The sequence below is a fragment of the Eptatretus burgeri genome, chromosome 4 (assembly GCF_056783735.1).
Source record: "Eptatretus burgeri isolate ZD-2024b chromosome 4, Ebu_testis_v1, whole genome shotgun sequence".
Taxonomy (NCBI): Eukaryota; Metazoa; Chordata; class Myxini; order Myxiniformes; family Myxinidae; genus Eptatretus; species Eptatretus burgeri.
Genome location: NC_140964.1, coordinates 4,082,607 through 4,098,209, shown reverse-complemented (window position 1 = coordinate 4,098,209; position 15,603 = coordinate 4,082,607). Strand labels below are relative to the sequence as shown.

Here is a 15,603-nt window from a genome sequence, read left to right as displayed (position 1 = left end):
ATCTCTCTCTCTATCTCTCTATATCTCTCTATCTCTCTCTATATCTCTCTATCTATCTCTCTATCTATCTCTCTATCTATCTCTCTCCCATCCTTGCTCTCCTCCCTCCCAATAAAGTGTAGCACCTTCCTCCCACACGTACCTCTTTCACTCTCCCCTTCTCTCTCTGTCTCTGGTCATAACCGAACAGGGTTTGTCTCCAGACGTGTCTGGGCAGTGTTTGTCTCTGGATGCGTCCCGGTAGCGTTTGTCTCTGAACGTGTCCGGGCAATGTTTCTGTACGGATGGGAGTTTGTCTCTGGGCCGTATTTATAGTCCAACCTGAAGAAAACGGGTTTCAGACATCATTTTGTTTCCATCTTCACTGATATTCTATTCAGAAGCATTTTGATGAGACATTATGAATCGTGATTAACGCTCCACTGCACGTCTGCTTTCCCTTCCTCTCACCTCAGTCTTCCCTTCTCACACCCCTCCTTGCTCCCACACCCCTCCCCCTCTCTCTCTTCCCTCCTCTTCCCCCCCCGCCCTCCAATCCCCTTCCTAGTCCCGTCAGCGAAGCGACGGGTGGTGTTCGCTCACATATCATATATTGTTACGAATTCGTGCCTGCCGGCGTGTGATCGGCCGCGTAACTCCAATTGCAACCGCGTCGCCCACCGGACGTACAATTCAGTCGTGACCCTCCTGGAACTACCGCCAGGAACCAGTCACGGGTGGGGGTTTAACCTCACCACAGCCCAGTCCGCATTCTACCCGCACAAAATAGGGTGAATCGCCGAATGTCGATATACTGAAGTACCCGCGCGGGTAACCTACCGAGGGGCTGCACCACGCCGCAGGTTGGCCTGGGACACGAACCGCTGAAGCGGTCCGTTCCGTACTACAGTGATAACTGAGCGGTGTTATCGCCGACCTCGACAGATCCAATTCTCTTTTCTGGGCGTTCAAAACCCACTACTCATTCCATGATTCAAGATGGCACTTTCAAAGGGGAAATAGGACACGAACGGGGTACATTGCACACAAGGACATTTATTCACGACACGCACATTACAAGCAAGGCAGTCATGCAATGTACAGGCAAGAAATAGAAAACAAAAGCAACACGACCGACTATAATTATTATTTACAGGCACAGTTACTTAGCAGGTTCTACTTACAGGGACACGGCGCCACAGCAGTCATACAAAACAAAAGGAAAGACCCCCTCCAAGGCAAGGGGGTAGACGGGGTTCGTAGACCTTTATGGCCGTGGATGACCAAATGGGCCCACGAGACTGTAGCAGGTTACCTGCCCCCCCATTGGTGGTCGTCGAGTCCCTCTCCCACGACCGTCAGCGTGGTCGCGCCTGGTTCCGGCCTCCCACGCGGCCGGCGAACCCTCTCCGGCAGCCCTCGTCCGGACGCGCAGGTCCGACACACAGCCGGCTCTGCTGCGCCTTCCGTCCGTGTCTCCACCAACTGGCCACTAACAGGACCGAGCGAGGAGAAGAAAAGTCTGCAACCGAGAGCATGAACTAAGCGAGAGGCAGAGCGAAGCCCCAAGGGGTGACCAGTGCAGAGAGAGTCAGAGAGAGAGAGAGAGAGAGAGAGAGAGTCAGAGAGAGAGAGAGAGTCAGAGAGAGAGAGAGAGATTCAGAGAGAGAGAGAGATTCAGAGAGAGAGAGAGATTCAGAGAGAGAGAGAGATTCAGAGAGAGAGAGAGATTCAGAGAGAGAGAGAGATTCAGAGAGAGAGAGAGATTCAGAGAGAGAGAGAGATTCAGAGAGAGAGAGAGTCAGAGAGAGAGAGAGAGAGATTCAGAGAGAGAGAGAGATTCAGAGAGAGAGAGAGAGAGAGAGAGAGAGAGAGAGTCAGAGAGAGAGTCAGAGAGAGAGAGAGAGTCAGAGAGTCAGAGAGTCAGAGAGTCAGAGAGTCAGAGAGTCAGAGAGTCAGAGAGTCAGAGAGTCAGAGAGTCAGAGAGTCAGAGAGTCAGAGAGTCAGAGAGTCAGAGAGTCAGAGAGTCAGAGAGTCAGAGAGTCAGAGAGTCAGAGAGTCAGAGAGTCAGAGAGTCAGAGAGTCAGAGAGTCAGAGAGTCAGAGAGTCAGAGAGTCAGAGAGTCAGAGAGTCAGAGAGTCAGAGAGTCAGAGAGTCAGAGAGTCAGAGAGTCAGAGAGTCAGAGAGTCAGAGAGTCAGAGAGTCAGAGAGTCAGAGAGTCAGAGAGTCAGAGAGTCAGAGAGTCAGAGAGTCAGAGAGTCAGAGAGTCAGAGAGTCAGAGAGTCAGAGAGTCAGAGAGTCAGAGAGTCAGAGAGTCAGAGAGTGAGAGTGAGAGTCAGAGAGTGAGAGTGAGAGTGAGAGTCAGAGAGTGAGAGTGAGAGTCAGAGAGTCAGAGAGTGAGAGTGAGAGTCAGAGAGTCAGAGAGTCAGAGAGTCAGAGAGTCAGAGAGTCAGAGAGTCAGAGAGTCAGAGAGTCAGAGAGTGAGAGTGAGAGTCAGAGAGTCAGAGAGTCAGAGAGTCAGAGAGTCAGAGAGTCAGAGAGTCAGAGAGTCAGAGAGTCAGAGAGTCAGAGAGTCAGAGAGTGAGAGAGTCAGAGAGTGAGAGTGAGAGTGAGAGTGAGAGTGAGAGTCAGAGACTGACAGACTGACTCACGTGCGTCCGCCCTTTATAGGTCGGGGCTCCGCCCTTCGCTCCGCCCCGCTTCTGGCTCCACCTCCCTTCGAGAAACTTCTCGAAAAGGGGCGTGCACTCTCTCCGACCGCCTCACGCCGTGCATCCACCAATCGGAAGCGAGCTGCCCTGCCCCCTTCCCTTCACACCAAGCGTGGGGAAAATAGGCGGGAAAACCCCACAGGCTCTGCAAGAGCTTTTGTTCTGTCAATCCTGCCCACGTTCTCGGACGGTTCCCGATGCGGAAGCCATCGTAGCGTGGACCGTGGAGGATGGCGTTCGGAAGCGGGGGTAGTGGCGAAGATGGTGGTGGTTGTTGTGAGGGAAATTGTAGCGTGTTTGGCGTTGTGACGTACTTGGTGGCGGTTGTTGTTTGCTTGTTGGTTTCTTGCGTACTTGGTGGCGGTTGTTGTTTGCGTGTAGGTTCGAAATAACGATAGGTAAAGAAAAAAACACCATCTCAAAGGGCCGCAGCCCGGTGAACACGAAGAAAACCCTCTAAACAACGGTGGAGAAACCTATCTGAACACTCACTTACTGGCATAGCTAATCTTAGGAACCTTTATGGTGTATTGCGAATTTCCACAGCCGTAACAATATGTATATATATTTTGTCTTTGTGTGCCGGTCAAATGATTATTTGGTTTATGTTCTTTGCACAAATGCATATTGGTTAAGTGAAGTAAGACTGTGCGGTGTCATTTATTTTCAATTTGTGCACACTGCTCACTAAGTTAATGCGAAAAAGTAAGTTTTACAAAGATTTTGTTCCCCTTGTTTCTCCTCTTATCTTCCACTGCCCGTACCCTTTATTTTCTGCCCTTGTTCATTCAGGAGGAGAAATCGACTGTGAGGATAAGGATGGAAACACTCCTTTGCACATCGCTGCTCGATATGGGCACGAACTACTCATTAACACCCTAATCACTAACGGTGCCGATCCAGCCAAGTAAGAAGCTGCCACACTGTCACTGGATGTAGGGAAAAAAAATAACGAATTTTTAAAACCTTAATTGTTCTCAAACTTTCAAAGTTACACTTTCAAACTCACTTCACCTGAAATGTAGTAAATGTAGAGGATTTATAACATCCCCGAGCAACCCTACTTGGTTTGTGTTTCATAAAGTTCTTGCCCCCTCCCCAATATATCCTTTATCGTACCCTTGTCCCAACTGCTCACAACTCGCTAAATCCCATACCATCCTTTTTCTCCTCTTGTATCTCCTGGTCTTTTCTCCTTTTTTCATTTTGACTGGTCGCCATTCCCCTCTACCCCACTCCTTCCCCCCCGTCACCCAGCCCCCTGCACATATGGTTTGAATTAATGACATTTTGTACAATTGTTCTAAACCGGAATTTTACATGTTCCATTGCAAACCAAATATAGCTCCTTTATGATCCCTAATAACCCCATTGAATATCCATTGAAAAAACGAGGGATGGTGATGGTTTGATGCGACTGACCGTGAACCAGACTCTGCTATCTTCCTGAAGATTGGAGAAATTTGAAAGGAACGTTTTTAATTCATTCAAAAACAATATTATTGGAAATAAATAGCAAACATGCATGTCACAATTTGAAACAGCTTTGTTTCTGATGAGAATGTGTTCTGTGGGCAGCCGTGTTGCTGTCGGCTTCTGATGCAGTCAAAAGCGTTTGGATTGTTATTGGTGAAGGAATGTCCTTCCTCACTGAATTTCTTCAGGTTTCAGCAGGTCTTGTACCTGTGGAATAAAAATTCATCTTTTTCGCAGCTTCACATGAAATTTTTTAATTTTTCTGATGAACTCTGTGTCAATATTTAACTTGATGAAACAACCTCTGGTTCTTCTCCATTCATGTGAATGTGATTTGTCAGGGTTGATGGTGATTTTCCCTGGTGTGTTCCCCACTTACCGTTATACAGACGTGGTGTACACGGGATGTTCCCACTGCACTTGGCTGCGCTCAGTGGCTTCTCAGATTGTTGTCGCAAGCTGTTGTCTGCAGGTATGCACAACAATCGCCGACTCGCCTCGGCCTCCGCCCACGCGCCTCTGCCTCGACCTCCGCCCACGCGCCTCGGCCTCGGCCTCCGCCCACGCGCCTCGGCCTCGGCCTCCGCCCACGCGCCTCTGCCTCGGCCTCCGCCCACGCGCCTCTGCCTCGGCCTCCGCCCACGCCCCTCTGCCTCGGCCTCCGCCCACGCCCCTCTGCCTCGGCCTCCGCCCACGCGCCTCTGCCTCGGCCTACGCGCCTCTGCCTCGGCCTCCGCCCACGCGCCTCGGCCTCGGCCTCCGCCCACGCGCCTCGGCCTCGGCCTCCGCCCACGCGCCTCGGCCTCGGCCTCCGCCCACGCGCCTCGGCCTCCGCCCACGCTCCTCGGCCTCCGCCCACGCGCCTCTGCCTCGGCCTCCGCCCACGCGCCTCTGCCTCGGCCTCCGCCCACGCGCCTCTGCCTCGGCCTCCGCCCACGCTCCTCTGCCTCGGCCTCCGCCCACGCTCCTCTGCCTCGGCCTCCGCCCACGCTCCTCTTCCTCGGCCTCCGCCCACGCGCCTCTGCCTCGGCCTCCGCCCACGCGCCTCTGCCTCGGCCTCCGCCCACACGCCTCGGCCTCGGCCTCCGCCCACGCACCTCTGCCTCGGCCTCGGCCTCCGCCCACGCGCCTCTGCCTCGGCCTCCGCCCACGCGCCTCTGCCTCGGCCTCCGCCCACGCCCCTCTGCCTCGGCCTCCGCCCACGCGCCTCTGCCTCGGCCTCCGCCCACGCGCCTCTGCCTCGGCCTCCGCCCACGCGCCTCTGCCTCGGCCTCCGCCCACGCGCCTCTGCCTCGGCCTCCGCCCACGCTCCTCTGCCTCGGCCTCCGCCCACGCTCCTCTGCCTCGGCCTCCGCCCACGCGCCTCTGCCTCGGCCTCCGCCCACGCGCCTCTGCCTCGGCCTCCGCCCACGCGCCTCTGCCTCGGCCTCCGCCCACGCGCCTCTGCCTCGGCCTCCGCCCACGCGCCTCTGCCTCGGCCTCCGCCCACGCGCCTCTGCCTCGGCCTCCGCCCACGCCCCTCTGCCTCGGCCTCCGCCCACGCCCCTCTGCCTCGGCCTCCGCCCACGCCCCTCTTCCTCGGCCTCCGCCCACGCCCCTCTGCCTCGGCCTCCGCCCACGCGCCTCTGCCTCGGCCTCCGCCCACGCCCCTCTGCCTCGGCCTCCGCCCACGCGCCTCTGCCTCGGCCTCCGCCCACGCGCCTCGGCCTCGGCCTCCGCCCACGCGCCTCGGCCTCGGCCTCCGCCCACGCGCCTCGGCCTCGGCCTCCGCCCACGCTCCTCGGCCTCGGCCTCCGCCCACGCGCCTCGGCCTCCGCCCACGCTCCTCGGCCTCCGCCCACGCGCCTCTGCCTCGGCCTCCGCCCACGCGCCTCTGCCTCGGCCTCCGCCCACGCGCCTCGGCCTCTGCCTCCGCCCACGCGCCTCTGCCTCGGCCTCCGCCCACGCGCCTCTGCCTCGGCCTCCGCCCACGCGCCTCTGCCTCGGCCTCCGCCCACGCGCCTCTGCCTCGGCCTCCGCCCACGCTCCTCTGCCTCGGCCTCCGCCCACGCGCCTCTGCCTCGGCCTCCGCCCACGCGCCTCTGCCTCGGCCTCCGCCCACGCCCCTCTGCCTCGGCCTCCGCCCACGCCCCTCTGCCTCGGCCTCCGCCCACGCCCCTCTGCCTCGGCCTCCGCCCACGCCCCTCTGCCTCGGCCTCCGCCCACGCGCCTCTGCCTCGGCCTCCGCCCACGCCCCTCTGCCTCGGCCTCCGCCCACGCCCCTCTGCCTCGGCCTCCGCCCACGCCCCTCTGCCTCGGCCTCCGCCCACGCCCCTCTGCCTCGGCCTCCGCCCACGCGCCTCTGCCTCGGCCTCCGCCCACGCCCCTCTGCCTCGGCCTCCGCCCACGCGCCTCGGCCTCGGCCTCCGCCCACGCGCCTCGGCCTCGGCCTCCGCCCACGCGCCTCGGCCTCGGCCTCCGCCCACGCGCCTCGGCCTCGGCCTCCGCCCACGCGCCTCGGCCTCGGCCTCCGCCCACGCTCCTCGGCCTCGGCCTCCGCCCACGCGCCTCGGCCTCCGCCCACGCTCCTCGGCCTCCGCCCACGCGCCTCTGCCTCGGCCTCCGCCCACGCGCCTCGGCCTCTGCCTCCGCCCACGCGCCTCTGCCTCGGCCTCCGCCCACGCGCCTCTGCCTCGGCCTCCGCCCACGCGCCTCTGCCTCGGCCTCCGCCCACGCGCCTCTGCCTCGGCCTCCGCCCACGCTCCTCTGCCTCGGCCTCCGCCCACGCGCCTCTGCCTCGGCCTCCGCCCACGCGCCTCGGCCTCGGCCTCCGCCCACGCGCCTCTGCCTCGGCCTCCTCCCACGCGCCTCTGCCTCGGCCTCCGCCCACGCGCCTCTGCCTCGGCCTCCGCCCACGCGCCTCTGCCTCGGCCTCCGCCCACGCGCCTCTGCCTCGGCCTCCGCCCACGCTCCTCTGCCTCGGCCTCCGCCCATGCGCCTCGGCCTCGGCCTCCGCCCACGCCCCTCCGCCCACGCGCCTCTGCCTCGGCCTCCGCCCACGCGCCTCTGCCTCGGCCTCCGCCCACGCGCCTCTGCCTCGGCCTCCGCCCACGCGCCTCTGCCTCGGCCTCCGCCCACGCGCCTCTGCCTCGGCCTCCGCCCACGCGCCTCTGCCTCGGCCTCCGCCCACGCGCCTCTGCCTCGGCCTCCGCCCACGCCCCTCGGCCTCTGCCCACGCTCCTCTGCCTCGGCCTCCGCCCACGCTCCTCTGCCTCGGCCTCCGCCCACGCTCCTCTGCCTCGGCCTCCGCCCACGCTCCTCGGCCTCGGCCTCCGCCCACGCTCCTCGGCCTCGGCCTCCGCCCACGCGCCTCTGCCTCGGCCTCCGCCCACGCGCCTCGGCCTCGGCCTCCGCCCACGCCCCTCTGCCTCGGCCTCCGCCCACGCCCCTCTGCCTCGGCCTCCGCCCACGCGCCTCGGCCTCGGCCTCCGCCCACGCGCCTCGGCCTCGGCCTCCGCCCACGCGCCTCGGCCTCGGCCTCCGCCCACGCGCCTCTGCCTCGGCCTCCGCCCACGCCCCTCTGCCTCCGCCCACGCGCCTCTGCATCGGCCTCCGCCCACGCTCCTCTGCCTCGGCGTCCGCCCACGCGCCTCTGCCTCGGCCTCCGCCCACGCGCCTCGGCCTCGGCCTCCGCCCACGCTCCTCGGCCTCGGCCTCCGCCCACGCTCCTCTGCCTCGGCCTCCGCCCACGCGCCTCTGCCTCGGCCTCCGCCCACGCGCCTCTCCCTCGGCCTCCGCCCACGCGCCTCTGCCTCGGCCTCCGCCCACGCGCCTCTGCCTCGGCCTCCGCCCACGCGCCTCTGCCTCGGCCTCCGCCCACGCGCCTCTGCCTCGGCCTCCGCCCACGCGCCTCTGCCTCCGCCCACGCGCCTCTGCCTCGGCCTCCGCCCACGCCCCTCTGCCTCGGCCTCCGCCCACGCGCCTCTGCCTCGGCCTCCGCCCACGCCCCTCTGCCTCGGCCTCCGCCCACGCCCCTCTGCCTCGGCCTCCGCCCACGCGCCTCTGCCTCGGCCTCCGCCCACGCCCCTCGGCCTCGGCCTCCGCCCACGCGCCCCTGCCTCGGCCTCCGCCCACGCGCCCCGGCCTCGGCCTCCGCCCACGCGCCCCCCCTCGGCCTCCGCCCACGCGCCCCGTCCTCGGCCTACGCCCACGCGCCTCGGCCTCGGCCTCCGCCCACGCGCCTCTGCCTCGGCCTCCGCCCACGCGCCTCTGCCTCGGCCTCCGCCCACGCGCCTCTGCCTCGGCCTCCGCCCACGCGCCTCTGCCTCGGCCTCCGCCCACGCGCCTCTGCCTCGGCCTCCGCCCACGCGCCTCTGCCTCGGCCTCCGCCCACGCGCCTCTGCCTCGGCCTCCGCCCACGCGCCTCTGCCTCGGCCTCCGCCCACGCGCCTCTGCCTCGGCCTCCGCCCACGCGCCTCTGCCTCGGCCTCCGCCCACGCGCCTCTGCCTCGGCCTCCGCCCACGCGCCTCTGCCTCGGCCTCCGCCCACGCGCCTCTGCCTCGGCCTCCGCCCACGCGCCTCTGCCTCGGCCTCCGCCCACGCGCCTCTGCCTCGGCCTCCGCCCACGCGCCTCTGCCTCGGCCTCCGCCCACGCGCCTCTGCCTCGGCCTCCGCCCACGCGCCTCGGCCTCGGCCTACGCCCACGCGCCTCGGCCTCGGCCTCCGCCCACGCGCCTCTGCCTCGCCCTCCGCCCACGCGCCTCTGCCTCGGCCTCCGCCCACGCCCCTCTGCCTCGGCCTCGGCCTCGGCCTACGCCCACGCGCCTTGGCCTCGGCCTCCGCCCACGCGCCTCTGCCTCGGCCTCCGCCCACGCGCCTCTGCCTCGGCCTCCGCCCACGCCCCTCTGCCTCGGCCTCCGCCCACGCGCCTCTGCCTCGGCCTCCGCCCACGCGCCTCTGCCTCGGCCTCCGCCCACGCGCCTCGGCCTCTGCCTCCGCCCACGCGCCTCTGCCTCGGCCTCCGCCCACGCACCTCTGCCTCGGCCTCCGCCCACGCGCCTCTGCCTCGGCCTCCGCCCACGCGCCTCGGCCTCGGCCTCCGCCCACGCGCCTCTGCCTCGGCCTCCGCCCACGCGCCTCTGCCTCGGCCTCCGCCCACGCCCCTCTGCCTCGGCCTCCGCCCACGCGCCTCTGCCTCGGCCTCCGCCCACGCCCCTCTGCCTCGGCCTCCGCCCACGCGCCTCTGCCTCGGCCTCTGCCTCCGTCCGCGCCCCTTTTCCTCGGCCTCTGCCTCCGTCCGCGCCCCTTTTCCTCGGCCTCTGCCTCCGTCCGCGCCCCTTTTCCTCGGCCTCTGCCTCCGTCCGCGCCCCTTTTCCTCGGCCTCTGCCTCCGTCCGCGCCCCTTTTCCTCGGCCTCTGCCTCCGTCCGCGCCCCTTTGCCTCGGCCTCTGCCTCCGTCCGCCCGCGCCCCTTTGCCTCGGCCTCTGCCTCCGTCCGCCCGCGCCCCTTTGCCTCGGCCTCTGCCTCCGTCCGCCCGCGCCCCTTTGCCTCGGCCTCTGTCTCCGCCCGCGCCCCTTTGCCTCGGCCTCGGCCTCTGTCTCCGCCCGCGCCCCTTTGCCTCGGCCTCGGCCTCTGTCTCCGCCCGCGCCCCTTTGCCTCGGCCTCGGCCTCTGCCTCCGCCCGCGCCCCTTTGCCTCGGCCTCGGCCTCTGCCTCCGCCCGCGCCCCTTTGCCTCGGCCTCGGCCTCTGCCTCCGCCCGCGCCCCTTTGCCTCGGCCTCGGCCTCTGCCTCCGCCCGCGCCCCTTTGCCTCGGCCTCGGCCTCTGCCTCCGCCCGCGCCCCTTTGCCTCGGCCTCGGCCTCTGCCTCCGCCCGCGCCCCTTTGCCTCGGCCTCGGCCTCTGTCTCCGCCCGCGCCCCTTTGCCTCGGCCTCGGCCTCTGCCTCCGCCCGCGCCCCTTTGCCTCGGCCTCGGCCTCTGTCTCCGCCCGCGCCCCTTTGCCTCGGCCTCGGCCTCTGTCTCCGCCCGCGCCCCTTTGCCTCGGCCTCGGCCTCTGTCTCCGCCCGCGCCCCTTTGCCTCGGCCTCGGCCTCTGTCTCCGCCCGCGCCCCTTTGCCTCGGCCTCGGCCTCTGTCTCCGCCCGCGCCCCTTTGCCTCGGCCTCGGCCTCTGTCTCCGCCCGCGCCCCTTTGCCTCGGCCTCTGTCTCCGCCCGCGCCCCTTTGCCTCTGCCTCTGTCTCCGCCCGCGCCCCTTTTCCTCGGCCTCTGTCTCCGCCCGCGCCCCTTTGCCTCGGCCTCTGTCTCCGCCCGCGCCCCTTTGCCTCGGCCTCTGTCTCCGCCCGCGCCCCTTTTCCTCGGCCTCTGTCTCCGCCCGCGCCCCTTTTCCTCGGCCTCTGTCTCCGCCCGCGCCCCTTTTCCTCGGCCTCTGTCTCCGCCCGTGCCCCTTTGCCTCGGCCTCTGTGTCCGCCCGCACCCCTCTGCTGCCTCTGCCCTTCAAAGCTGACTTTGCAAATGTATGAAGTTTTGATTCCTTTTTTTCTGGTTCGTCTCGATTTGTTGTCTGATGCATGCATGTTCACAAAGATAATTTGTTGGGTGGATGAGTTCACTCCTGCATTATTTTGGGATTGGGGGACGGTTGTGTTTTACATGTTTTGGCGTTTCGAAGATATTGTTGTGGATTTCCGCCACTCCGGCATGCAGGCGACTGCCTTTAGCTAATTTGCGGCCGCACGTGCCAACCGACCGTGGCAATCCAGTTGCAGCTTTCGGATCAACGCCAAAATCCAGCTACGGGTGTGTTTTTAACCACACCACAACCTTGTCAATGCTCTGCCCGCGCTGCAGGGTCCATCGCCGAATTGTCGATTTACCTAATTATTCGCGCGGTCGGACTACCGAGAGGTTGTACCTCAACGGGACCTGTCCAGAAACGAGCCGCTTTAAGCAGCTCTTTCCGTCTGCGATTGCCGAGCGGTTTATTATCGCCAAGCCCCGTTGGACCCGATTATCTTATCGGCTATTAATAACCAGCTGTTTATTCCGAATGCAATTATGGCAGTTCAATGGAGGAAGGGACGCAACGAGCAGGTGAATATTCAAACAATGTGGACATTTATTTGTACATGCACATATGCAAGCAAGGCAATGAATGGGGGTAAGGGACAAGACACGAGCAAAATGACCTACAGCCGTTTGTCTTTATTGTGTACATACACTTAACAATTCTACTTATCGGACAAGGTGCCACAGACTTCCATGCAATAACCCCAGGAAAGAAAAGGGAGAACAGAGCCCGTAGGCCTTTAATGTTCCTCGGAGCTGTGAAGGCCGAAGGAGCTCCGCGAGGCCGTGCAGGTTACTTGTTGCCCTGCAGACGACTCGATGGGTCTTTCGGTGGGCGACCTTCCATATGTCTCGTCAACATGGCAGCTGGTGTAACTGAAGCTCGGTTGGTCCAGACCTTGCCGTGCGGCCTGGTCGATCGGGCCTGGCCGATGCCTCAGAGGAGCGAACGGGCCTTGCTCTTTTGGAGTTGATGCTCTTTTAAGAGCCCGCTCACTCCTCAGCGTCGCTCGGACTGTCCCGGGGCCCGATCACTTCGGACAGTTATGTCGCTGGCTGGCGACCTCTCTCCGGCTGGCGACTTCGCTGCCCCCTCCACCGACCAACAACTCTGCACTGCACTGCAGGCTTGACTGGACTCCAGGCTCCAAACTCCAACGACCGAGCTCCACTCCGAACCCAGACTCCACTCCGAACGAACTCTAGAGCTCCACTCCGAACTGCAGACTCCAGACTCAACTCCGACCTCAACTGGTTTCTCGGCGTTTCAGCCCAGCCTTTTATCGGGTTCGGGGGTAGTGTTTGGTCTTTCACCTGCGACCCTTCACCCCCCTGCTGGCTCTGCCCCTTTTGTCATTCTGATCCGATCTTGCCATCAAACGCAGACGTGGTAGGAATCACCGGCTTTCGCTCCAACGAGGGAGTCTTCGTGTTTGTCGGCGGAGATGTTGTTCGTTTGTGGATGCCGTTGCTGGCGAAAAGATGGTGGTGCCGTGGAGATGATTGTGAGGAGATGTTGGCGGTTATGGCGAAGGTGGCGAAAAGATGGCGGTGCTGTGGAGATGATGGTGAGGAGATGTTGGCGGTTATGGCGCAGGTGGTGAGGAGATGTTGGTTGTGGTGAAGATGGTGAGGAGATGTTGGCGGTTGTGGTGAAGATGGTGAGGAGATGTTGGCGGTTGTGGTGAAGGTGGTGAGGAGATGTTGGCGGTTGTGGCAAAGGTGGTGAGGAGATGTTTAAAATAAAGATAGAAAAGAATAATACTACCTCAAGATTCACAGCCAGGCACATTAATAATGCCCTTTAGACATTGGTGGGGAGATCTAATCTGGACACACACTTATCGACATAACTGATCTCTGGGGAACCTGAATGGTGTTCTGTGAATTTCCACAACCGTAACAATATATATATATATATATATATATATATATATATATATATATATATATATATATATATATATATATATATATATATATATATATATATATATATATATATATATATATATATATATATATACAAACAGTGGACTAGGCGTAAGTCGTCACCATCGGGACCAAGAAAAAAGTGACGACTTAGAAATGTGACGACTTACCCGTATGCGAACATTCATGATGACTGTGGGGTGAAGGATAAAGTCGCGCGTGGCCTGGACACATATGTGTGAGAGCCGGCTATTGTACCAAAAGGAAAACACAATCCTTGGGGCATAGGTGGGGGTGAGTTGGTGAGTTGGAAAGTGATCAAGCAAAGATGGAATTCATGAATCAGTTTATCAAAAGTAAAGATAATGAACAACTCTGTAAGACAACTCGTATACCATCGGTGATGGTATGGTGACAAATTACATGACACACAGTCATCGTGGTGGTGATTATCACTCAATGCCAATGTGTAAGTGAGCGCGGTAATGTACAAAACAAGCCAATATAAAACCATGATCGGACTTCAACACTAAACTCGATCGATCCTTTACTTATTTGCGAAGTAATCCGTTATGTTTGAATGACTCAAACTCTTGGGCATCTGGTGCATGATAAAGGATTCAAACCGGTCATTGTATTCCATGATGTTGGCTGGGCAATCCTCCACCGAAAGACAGAATCGGCCGAAACCGAATATTTGGCTGAGCCGACATTTGCCAAAACCAGATGATGAGCGCGTCATCGACATCTTCAAAGGACACATATTTCACGCATTTCACACTTCCCACCGGCCTCACGATCTTCTCCACTTGTCCAAATATCTTGCCCTTATTCTTCAAGATATCGTTCAATGTCTGTCGTTTGATGTCCAACTTCTCAGCTATGTCTGTTTTCTTAATCAGTGGAATTACTTCACAAAACTGGATAATGTCGTATTTTTATTGGTAAGTTTTAGTTGTAAGCTTACGCTTAGTCGCCATTGTCCTGCCTGCAGTGCGATCAACGTGTGTACGCAGTTATAAATAGCCTATCACTGGCGGTGTACACCAATGAGCGAGCATCACGATTCCATGAAATCGGGCTTCTCATGAGGCAGCAGTGACGAGTTAGGAGTGGTGATTTACTAGTTTCCATTACGTGGGAATGGACAACATCTGACGACTTAGACGAAGTGACGACTTAGAGATGACGACTTACAGAAGGATGACCCTTTATTCAAAGGGATTTAACATTAGATGAATTCGGGACTTTTTGATGCTGCCGACTTCGGCGAAGTGACGAGTTACACGCTGCCGACTTACACCTAGTCTACTGTATATGTATATATATATATATATATATATATATATATATATATATATATATATATATATATATATATATATATATATATATATATATACATTATGCAAAAAGCATGGTGAAGCCATGAGTCAGTCCATGAAGACTATATGCCGATTAATCACATCCTGTTTGAACGTTCATTGCAGACGACACGAGCGTCTATAAATTATGTACTTGCGGAATGTTCCTTTCACAGTGAAGCTGTGTGACGAGATTTCTATTAATTACATACTATTGGAATGTACGTTTCGACACTTTGAACTGCAATGATCCCGATGACCCAAAAGACCGTGATTCTTCGGTTCTTCGCCATTTCCAAAAGTCCCAAGGATCTGAAAGACCTGAAAGGCCATGAATACTCAAAAGTCACCGAGGACCTTGAAGACCCAAAAGCCACCGAGGACCTCAACACCATTTAGCCTCCTTACACCCTTCAGACAGATTAGACAGCTTAGACCTTTAACCATTTATGTTCCAAAAATTCCAACAAGTGGTGCCAGGCACAACAAATCCCGCCCATTTATCACAAATATGATTTTTCGCTGATGGAATGGATAGGATTACAAGTGACAAATATAATAAGGTTCACTATAAGCTTAGTTTGAAGTATATCAGATCATTTTTGACGAAGTTATGAGCGAAAAACGATTTTGATCTTTTTGTGACCTTGACCTTAACCTTGACCTTTGATCCAATTGGACCAAAAAGTTAATGGGGTCGTCCAAGGTTCATTGCCCACCTGTGGATTAAATTTGATAGTATTTGCGAAAGCCGTTTTGCCGTAAAGTTGCTAACAGACAGACAAACAAACCGGATGATTACAATATCCCGCTCCCTCCCTCTGGGGGGTGGGATAATAAATATAACAACACCAATATTAAAAACATATTTGTGCAAAAGAAATGTTTGCATTATGATTGGTGTAAATCGTACCAACACAGCAAATCTGTGACGTCAATCTGCAGCGATGTGTGGAGAGGTGAGCGTAGCGAGCCGATCCATGCTCGTCCATATATAAATGATTGAGAGCCATGTTGTTACCCTCTTATTATAGCATTTGGTACTTTACATGCTAACCACACGTGTGAGATTTTAAAACAAACTCCAGATGTCTTACAAACCAGCCTTTTACCCTGTCCCTTTCTCACCCCACCAGTCATTCCCCCTCCCCCATTCCCTCCCCGACTACCTCCCACAGCACCCTCATGAGGTCTTTACATGCCGTCAGGTTTGAGGCTTTCTCTGAGATGTTGACGAATCCTTTTCATTTTTCTTCGCTGTGTCTGTCTGTGTGCGATTTCATTAGGTCAGAAATACAGCATCGTGTCTTCATTTAGTAATGAGCACGTGCTATGTGCAGGCTTTGAGATAGACACCCCAGATGATTTTGGGAGAACTTGTCTCCACGCTGCGGCCTCTGGAGGGTAAGTGTGAACCGCTTTTTACCCCTCTGCCCGAATTGGGCTGAAAAAGGGGTATTGTTGTAAGCTTTGCATTTTTCATTTCTTTCTCATGTGATGGTGTTCTTTCAGTGTTTTACAAGAACATGCTCAGCGTGCCGTGGAAATGTTTTCCCTGCTTTTCCTTCTGATCATGTTCCTCACCCGATGCTGTGGTCACCTA

At 59.4% G+C, this 15,603-nt stretch overlaps 1 protein-coding gene across 2 annotated transcripts in view; it reads left to right on the top strand.

Annotated features, from left to right (window-relative positions):
* The window catches only part of LOC147027362 (uncharacterized), a 76,130-nt gene extending 60,770 nt beyond the window's left edge, over positions 1 to 15,360 (top strand). Inside the window, exons 11-13 of one of the 2 annotated variants that reach the window (XR_015057013.1) lie at positions 3,483 to 3,597; positions 4,556 to 4,638; positions 15,287 to 15,360. Coding sequence is in view for 1 of the 2 variants with exons in the window: in XM_085876710.1 (XP_085732836.1) it covers positions 3,483 to 3,601 (119 nt within the window). In the remaining variant the exon portion in view is untranslated. Of the gene's footprint in view, positions 1 to 3,482; positions 3,602 to 4,555; positions 4,639 to 15,286 lie in introns of those variants that run through there. The other variant, XM_085876710.1, reaches the window with a different exon arrangement.
* The last annotated feature ends 243 nt before the right edge of the window (positions 15,361 to 15,603 follow it).